Raw genomic sequence first — 9,624 nt, 5'->3', positions numbered from 1 at the left:
CATATTCAAAAGCAGAGACATTACTTTGCCAACAAAGGTTCGTCTAGTCAAGGCTATGGTTTTTCCTGTGGTCATGTATGGATGTGAGAGTTGGACTGTGAAGAAGGCTGAGCACTGAGGAATTGATGCTTTTGAACTGTGGTGTTGGAGAAGACTCTTGAGAGTCCCTTGGACTGCAAGGAGATCCAACCAGTCCATTCTGAAGGAGATCAGCCCTAGGATTTCTTTGGAAGGAATGATGCTAAAGCTGAAACTCCAGTGCTTTGGCCACCTCATGCGAAGAGTTGACTCATTGGAAAAGACTTTGATGCTGGGAGGGTTTGGGGGCAAGAGGAGAAGGGGACGACAGAGGATGAGATGGCTGGATGGCATCACTGACTTGATGGACGTGAGTCTGAGTGAACTCCGGGAGTTGGTGATGGACAGGGAGGCCTGGCGTGCTGCGCTTCATGGGGTTGCAAAGAGTCGGACACGACTGAGCAACTGATCCGATCTGATCTGATCTGATCTGAACCCCCCCAAACTCTAAAAGGCTTAGAGAATCATTTTTATCTTTACTACTTAAAGAGACATCCCTGGGAGGGTTCCATAGCACTTCACAGCAAGTATCCTAAGTTCTTCTAGACATCTCCTTCTCTTCAGAATGACCTGTTGGAAGCTGTTGAAAACAAATCAAATCATAAACATTTTTTTCTGACATATGTATCTGTCTACTCACTTCTCCCAGGCTGTCCCTTCCCTTTCCATCTGTTCCTCCTGTTTTATTTGCAGTTGGTCTGTAAAATAGGGTTCCGTTCCCTTTTTGTGTTTAAAATAGGCTCATCGCATTCACCATCTAACACTGCCCCCGGTTCCCACCCTCCCACATCTCGCACTCGCACGTTTTCTTCTTTTCTGTGATAATTAGAATGCCCTTCAAGTACCTATGATGGTGTTTTGCTGGTTGTCCCCTGGAATGGATGACTTTCCCTGATTCGCATGAAGGTCTTCCCTTTGGTCGGTCTTCTTCTGGAAGAAAGCCTGATTACCTACATGGTGAAGTTTCAGGGGTCTCATGGGTTTGTGGGCATTCATATTCTGTAGTTTACAACTGTCATTTGCTCCACGAGTTCCTGGTTCAGCCACTTGTTATCCCTGAGTTATTCTCTTCAGGCTCATTAAAGAGGCCTCAACCCTGAAGCTTTTTTCTCTGGCTTCCTGACTTTTGGTTGTGAATCCTATAACTATAAATTGATTACTTATAAAGTCTCTAAGTTGGTACTGTTTTCTACCCTTCAATGTTCCAGTCTACACTAGTGGTCTTTCTCCTAATGACTTTTGATTAGCAACGCATTGCATATACTAAGTTCATATTAAAAAATTTGTTTATCACAAATAAATTTTATAGTAAGAACTAAGGTGAGGGTAAGATCTGTAATGTGTGAGGAATATGCTTTCCTTTTTCCCAGTGTAAGAAGCCTTGTCATGAAAGAAGGCTTATTTGTAGGTCTTCTTTGATCAGTTTTGGGGAAAAATACGTATGGAAGCTTAAGATCTGGAAATTGATTTCTTTAAAATGATTCATTGATTTCTTACGAAAGTCTTAACGTATCTCCGTTTGATGACTGCTGCTAGCAGTGAAGCAACCTACCCCTGAAATGGAACTCTAACTGGTTGGCTTGGACGCTCTACATTCGCTTAGAGGAGACTACCATTTTTCTTCTGCCCATGCCTCGTTTCTTCATTGGTCAGGAAAGGCTAGATGGGGCTGTGGTACAAATTAGCTCACAGTCACTGCAGTAGGACCATAGAAGCCTGGAGGACCTAATGGGATGTTTTTAAGGATTAGGGCTGGAATTAAGCTTATATTGCTTCTGTTTATGTGTGATTGGCCAGACCCCAGGCATTTGGCCCCAATCTAATTGCAAGAGAAACTGGGAAGTGAGAGCAGAGGGATTAGGGATTAGCACCCATTGGTACTTTGGTTGTGTAATGCTTTACCTATCATTTGGTAGCCCTTTATTTCTAGTCTTTTTGCATTTTTTCTTCAAGTTTTCATTAAAATAGTAGCATCCAGCCATTTTAAAACTTCTTTGATTGCAAATCCCACAGTAATAGCCAAGTCCTTGCAAGGGAAGGGCAGTTCTGAAGAAACTGAGTGTCAATGAAGCATGAATTATAAACGATTATACGTTCTTACCCATCTTTCTATTGTTTTCTGTGTGCTTAGTCACTTAGTTGTGTCTGACTCTTTGTGACCCCATGGACGGTAGCCTGCCAGGCTCCTCTGTCCATAGGATTTTCCAAGCAAAAATACTGGAGTGGGTTGCCATTTCCTCCTCCAGGGAGTCTTCCCAACCCAGGAATCGAACCCATGTCTCCTGCGGCTCCTGCACTGCAGGTGTAGACTTTACCGCTGAACCGAATTGTCTCTAAATGTCTCATAACTTGAGTGTCACTTCCACACTATCTTTTTACCACTCAAAAATTTTAGTTTCCCTGGAATGTTTTCCAGTGGATTCTGATTTTCCAAGTACTCTGAACCCCTAAAATTTCCTGCCAAATTATACTATTAGGAACAGAGAATTCCTTCAAGACTCAACCTGTGCTAGAAAGAAAATATCCTGCTAACTTTTCTAAATAAAGCTTGGAAGAGATATCCATCTACTGGCTCACTCCTAAGTTCTGGTAATTAAGTTCTCTGTAAAAATATCAAATCAAGAAAGCCTTCTGATGTATATCACATGTTGTATTTGATAGTGATATTCGATCAGTTTGTTTTAGGACTTGACTTTTTTGTTTAATGTCTCAGTAGTTGGCTAGTACAGTGGGAGAGGGATGTCATGGTTGCTGCCACACAAATGAGCCACTTGTGTGGGCATCTGTCAATTATATCCACACTGGTGTTCAAATTTATTTGTGTCATGGAAACCTAGGGCCAAATACCAGAGGAGTCCTAGAAGCAACTCTGGCAAGCATAAATTTGATGGCAGCTTCACTATAATTATATTTCTTTGCATGGTTACTCAGCTATATCAACATAATAGCTTTCCATCCTAGAGGCCAAATAAGATAGAGCGATATACAAGCTGCTCACTATATCTCAACAAATTACGTTATAAAGGATGCTCTTTTCAACTGTTTTTCACCCTGAAATCAGTCTATTCTGGTCTTTCATAAGGAAACAAAATATGGCTGTAGATATCTTTTTAAAGTATAGAATATTGAGAATAATATTATTTTCTGTTCCTTAATCATGAGTCATGTGATTGCTTTCAAATCTGGATTATTTACTTAATAAGTATTGGGACTGTATATTACATTGGTGATGATGATGATAACAACAATTGTTGGTATTAGTGAGCATTTACTATATGCCAGGAGAAGGAAATGGCAACCCACTCCAGTATTCTTGCTTGGAGAATCCCAGGGACAGAGGGGCCTAGTGGGCTGCCGTCTATGGGGTCGCACAGAGTCGGACTGAAGCGACTTAGCAGCAGCAGCAGCAGCAGGAAGTGTACTTTGTGTGTGCCTGTGTGCTAAGTCGGTTCAGTCATATCTGACTCTTTGCGTCCCCATGGACTATAGCCTGCCAGGCCCTTCTGTCCATGAGATTCTCCAGGCAAGAATACCGCAAGGTTGCCATGCCCTCCTCCAGGAGATCTTCCCAACCCAGATATCAAACCCAAGTCTCTTATGTCTCCTGCATTGGCAGGCGGGTTCTTCACCACTGACACCACTGGGAAGCCCCCATATAACATTTCACTTAATCTTTGCAAACTCTATGATGTAGGTGTTTCAAATGAGGAAATTGAAACAGAGAAATGTTTACCTTGGTCAAGGTCATTAGGATAGTAAATAGTGAAGCAGAGAATTAAATTCAGTCTCTAAGGTTTATGCTCTTACCTGTTTAAAACTCATTAATTGATCATGACTTAAATATGCTTTAGGGGATTCCCTGGTGGCTCAGACGGTAAAGCGTCTGCCTGCAATGCGGGAGACCCGGGTTCAATCCCCGAGTCGGGAATATCCCCTGGAGAAGGAAATGGCAACCCATTCTAGTACTCTTGCCTAGAAAATTCCATGGATGGAGGAGCTTGGTGGGCTACAGTCCATGGGGTCGCAAAGAATTGGACACGACTGAGCGACTTCACTTTCACTTTAAATATGCTTTAGAAGTCCTTTTTGGTTATCTTCGCAGATCATAAAAGTAAAATGCTATTGGCTGATGTTAAATGAATTCATTTAAAAGTTTTTGCATCATTAAATAAAATTTTACTAATTTATTACGGTTGTGAGTTGACCTTGGTAGTGAAATATAGACTTCTCTTTATAGATTTATGATGAGAAGAGATTTATGAATTGAAGAGATCTCTAAATATATTTCCTGTATCATTTGAAGTAAAACAGGGGCTCCCAAAGAGATGAGTACAGAAGACTCATATTTTTGGAGTCTTATGGACAATAATTGCTTGTCAGTTCATTCCTAATGATATCAAAATATCTTCTCATATTTAAGATCTTTTTCTATGTTTTACTTTCTCTAAAATATCTTGTTTCTCTCTCAATTTGTTCTTCATGTTTTCACTTTTTCTTTTTTTCCCCTGATTTAAGGATTAAGCAAAATTACAGAAATAAGTAACTTAGCTAGTGAAAGTGTTCCATAAATTCTTACCCCAAGACTTAGCCAAGAGTAGAACATTATGAATGCTCCAGGTACCAACATTATTATTAATATTATTATGTATGTTTACAAACATAGGCTCATATTACACATTGTATTCTACAGCTTGAATTTTTAAAATTATTTATTTATTTGGCTGTGGCACTGGGAGTCTCTAGTTGTGGCACAGTTGCTTTGCAGCATGTAGGATCTTAGTTCCCTGATCAGGAATTGAACCTGGTTCCCCTGCATTGCAAGGTGAATTCTCAAACACTGGACCACCAGGCAAGTCCCTGATTTATTTTTTAACTTAGGAATATATCTTGGTCGACTTTATATGTCAGGGTATGTAGATCTGTCTCATTTTTTCTTAACATCGGCATGGTATTTTTTTATATGGATGTGCCAGTGCTTATTTAACATTTCACATGTTGGTGGATTTTTGCATTGTTTTGAATATTCTGCTTCAGTATTTAAAAAACAGAGAGACAATTCACAGTAGAAGATACATAAATGGCCTATTGTTACATGAAGAGATTTTGAATAGCATTAATCATCAAAGGAATGCAAATTGAAGCCTCAGAGAAACATCATATACCCATTAGAATGGGTAACATTAAAAAGATTAACAAGGGACTTCTCTGGTAGTCCAGTGGTTAAGACTCAGGTCCCAATGCAAGAGACCGGTTTGATTCCTGGTCAGGGAACTAGATCCTGCATGCTGCAAGGAAGATTGAAGAGCCTATGTGCTGCAACTGAGACCCAATGCAAATAAATAAATTTAAAAAAGGTTAACAATACTTAGTGTTTCGAGGATGTGGAGCTTCTAGAACTCACATGTACTGCTGTACAGTCACTTTGGAAATCTGTTTGGCAGTTTCTTAGAACGTTAAGCATAACCTTACCATATTACCCAGCCATTCCACTAGGTATTTTGTCAAATGAAAACATGTCCAACAAAGACTTGTACATGCATGTTCATAGCAGCTTGATCCACTGGAACCTAAAACGAGCCTACTCAGTAGGTTAGAAAGAATAAAGAAAAACGTATATCCATGAACAGGATAGTACTTATACAAATTCAACAACATGGATGAGTCTCAATATCATTATGCTGAATGGAAGAAGCCACACAAAAAAGGGTGTATGCTATATTATTTTAGTTAATATTTTAGAAAATGCTGATTAAACTGTAGTGACAGAAAGCAGATCAGTGGTTGCCTGAGGTTGGGAATGGAGGGAAAGGTAGTTTGCAAAGGGCAGGTGGAAACTTTCAGGTGATGGAAAGTTCTATTTGTGAGTTTGGAAAATGTGTAATGACATGTATCCATCATTATGGTATCATACAGAGTATTTTCAGTGTCCTAAAAATCCTGTGCTCAGCCTCTGTGACCCTCTCTCCTCCAACTTTTTATTTTTCATTAGGCAAATGATTTTACGTGTAGCTTTGGACTTTATTAAATGGGGAATAATCTGGTGTTAGAGGCTTTAAAATTTTTACAGATTCATAAATTGGATTGGTCAAGGGTTCTGTGTTATACACAGTTCCCTTTAGTAATCTGAAGGAAAATATATTTATTTATTTGGTAGTAATAGAGAGTACTTTCAGAATATGAAGAATTCTGCATTCAGTTCAGTTCAGTCGCTCAGTCGTGTCTGACCCTTTGTGACCCTGTGAGCTGGAGCACGCCAGGCCTCCCTGTCCAACACCAACACCCGGAGCCCACCCAAACTTATGTCCATTGAATCGGTGATGCCATCCAACCATCTCATCCTCTGTCATTCCCTTCTCCTCCTGCCCTCAATCTTTCCCAGCATCAGGGTCTTTTCAAATGAGTCAGCTCTTTGCATCAGGTAGCCAAATTATGCATTATTCCTTCCTAAAATTAGTAATCAATTATCTTCAAGTATTTTCTCTGTTTTGCCAGATACTGACAGTGTGAAACCACTGGAGGGTGTAAAGATTCTGGATCTAACGAGGTGTGTATTGGTTTATCTATGTTTTGGTGATTGAGTTTTCCCCTTCTCTAAAAAAGCATTTGTTTCTTGGATTATAAGAAGGTGCTTGTAAGCTTATCATTGACATTTTGGAAAGACAAATTTCCTATAATTTCATTATTCTAAGGACAATCCACATAATATTTACACATTTCTTTCTAATCTGCGTATCTATGTATACTTTAAAAAAATGAAACCATATTGAAATTATAGGTTTATTCACATTTTACGCATTATGTTATATTTTGGCTGTTTTTCCCATGTCATTCAAAATTCAACAAAAATATACGATAATATTTTATTATATAGTTGTCACATAATTACTTAGTCATCCCCCAGTGTTTTTCTAGTATAAAGTAGACTCCTTGTATGTAAATCTTGGCCTTAGAAAATCTTTCAGTTTCTTCTTTAGGGTAGAATTATGGAAGTAGAATTATTGCATCAAAGGGAATATACTTTTTAAAGCTCTTGATACATATGGCCAATTCACTTTTATAACAGTTTTAATTCTTACTAATATATATGAGCTTGTCTGTGTTGATGGACCATTAAGAAACAAATAAATATAAAAATCTTAAAGATGGTAATGAATTTATTTATCACTGTTAACATTGTAGAGTACTGGCGGGACCTTTTGCTACTATGAATTTAGGAGATCTTGGAGCAGAAGTTATAAAAGTGGAAAGACCAGGTAAAACTGTTCTCTTTAAAACATAGAAACAAGCTAATAAACAACCTATTTTTACAGATCATACTTTATGTTGATTAGCAAAATTAGTGTCAAGTAATAACATGCTTCTTCCTGTGTTTCTTGTGAATCTTTGGAGGGCAGGTATTGATGTCTGGTATTTATGATACAGTATGTAAGTGGGTGGACAGTAACTGACAGTATTGTGGTACTTGCTGTACATGTCTGATCTTTTGAAACAGATTTTTAGTAAGCATTTTCCAGAGGTAAAACTAGGTTCATATCCTAATTTTATTTCTAGGGCAAAATAGACAGGGATGATCTCCTTGAATCTATTCCCAAATTAATATTTTTATCTTTGGTGTTTCTACACTTTAAGGCCACTTTGTGCAATTTAAAAAGTATTGGCCTCTCTTCCCCTAGTCACCTTCAAAATTAACTTCTAAAACCTCAGGAACAGTACAGAGATCGAAGCCCTCAGTATGGCAGCACAATTGGCTGTAGTATGTATTAGGGTACAACTGAATCAGGTATTCCTGGTGGTCTTATGCACTTTAATTTCTGTTATATTGAGACTTAAGAGGATGAAGAAGAGATCTACTTAATAACACTTAGGGCAGGAATATCTGCATTTTTCCGTTTGTTTTCTCACTGTTTTACCTCTGCAGACATCTTCCTGTGCAGATCACTACTTCAAAGTTGCCAAATGTTAATTAAAATATTGACTTCTGAAATTCATTATCAGCAAAGTTATGAATGTTGTTCTGTTTCTAATTAACCTTAGCAAGTGTACATAATGTCATAATCTGATAGTATTTGACAGTACTTATGTATACGATGTTTCATAAGCATTTTTAATAAGATTTGTATTTTTAAATTTAGTATATAATAAAAAGATGTGTTTGAGTGTCAAAAAAAAAAAAAAAAAAAGAAACAAGCTAATAAATATTTTTAATAGTTCTTTAAATATCCATGTACCTGTATGTGGGACGAGGAAAGAATAGAAATGAAATGATTATTTTTCTTCTCCATTCTTTATTTTCCTCTGAACCTATACTAAAGTTAGATCTCTTTCTACTCTTTACATGCCAAGGGTTGAGCCCTAAGCTAGTTTCTGTAAGCCTCTATTAGAAACACTGGGGCTTCCCTGCTGGCTCAGACGGTTAAGAATCCGTTTGCAATGTGGGAGACCTGGGTTTGATCCCTGGGTTGCAAAGATCCGCAGGAGGAGGACATGGCAACCCACCCCAGTATTCTTGCCTGGAGCATCCCCATGGACAGAGGAGCCTGGTGGGTTACAGCACATGGGGTCACAAAGAGTTGGACATGACTGAGTGACTAAGCACACTGGTAAACTGACATGCAATATGATAACAGCGATGCTAATGACATTTAGTGCCGGGCACTGTTCTAAGCACTTTGCCTATATTAATTTATTCAATCTTTCCAACAACCTGTCACCTGCTATTATTCCTAGATTATAAATAAGGACACAGAGACCCAGAGAGATGAAGGGATTTGTCCACGGTCACACAGCTAGTAAGGAGTGTTGGGACATTCATCTCTGATCCTGGTCCTCTTGAGCCCACACAAGAATTGCTGCTGACACTGAGGTTAGAGTGAGCCTGGCCACTTCCCTCACTGCGGGATGAAAGGGAGCCAGGGACCAGGGGAAGGGAAGAGGGGAGAAATAGGTTGTAGAAGAAGGAGGAAGAAAAGGAATCAAAGTCCTTCCAAAAGAAACCCAAATACCCCAACCTAAGTCATTATTTTCTATTTCTAATAAAAGAAACATTTTCCCATTTCATACTTTTAAATATTTTGAAGAAAAAACACTGAAGCTAAGATGAATTCTTTTTATGAATTTATGAATTTACTTTTATGTTTTTCATCTGACAACTATCCTTTCTTCTCTTCCCTTTGTCCACCAAGTAAACCTATACTGGGTGCATAATTCTCACTCTTATTTGGTGCCTTCTCAACTCTTTGATGTTTAATTCATGTTGCTGTTGATGAAGCTACTTAGAAAAGTGTCGTATCATGTTCCCTTTCTCTCTAATAAGCACTTAAACCAGGAGTCCACGTTCTCTGCATCGTCTCATAAACAGCTTGTTTTGGAAGGTTTCAAAAATCAGCATTATTATTTGTCTTTCAAGATCTGATGCTGGAACTTCCCTGGTGGTCTGATAGTCAGAATTCTGTGCTTCTACTGAAGGGGGCACTGGTTTGATCCCTGATCCAGGAACTAAGATTCCACACCCCATATGCCATGTACCATGGCAAAAAAAAAAAAAAA

General features: G+C 38.6%; 1 protein-coding gene across 5 annotated transcripts in view; it reads left to right on the top strand.

The window, feature by feature from the left end:
- SUGCT (succinyl-CoA:glutarate-CoA transferase) overlaps positions 1–9,624 on the top strand; it is a 783,088-nt gene that overhangs the window by 7,944 nt on the left and 765,520 nt on the right. For all 5 annotated transcript variants that reach the window (XM_010829093.1, XM_010829095.1, XM_010829091.1 and 2 more), the window contains exons 2-3: positions 6,571–6,622; positions 7,258–7,331. In XM_010829093.1, the coding sequence (XP_010827395.1) occupies positions 6,571–6,622; positions 7,258–7,331 (126 nt within the window). The remainder of the gene's footprint in view (positions 1–6,570; positions 6,623–7,257; positions 7,332–9,624) is intronic.

Source organism: Bison bison, unplaced genomic scaffold, assembly GCF_000754665.1.
Source record: "Bison bison bison isolate TAMUID 2011002044 unplaced genomic scaffold, Bison_UMD1.0 scf7180017864499, whole genome shotgun sequence".
In the NCBI taxonomy this organism is placed as follows: domain Eukaryota; kingdom Metazoa; phylum Chordata; class Mammalia; order Artiodactyla; family Bovidae; genus Bison; species Bison bison.
The sequence above is the reverse complement of the archived record's forward strand: the minus strand, read 5'-3'. Positions and strand labels throughout refer to the sequence as shown.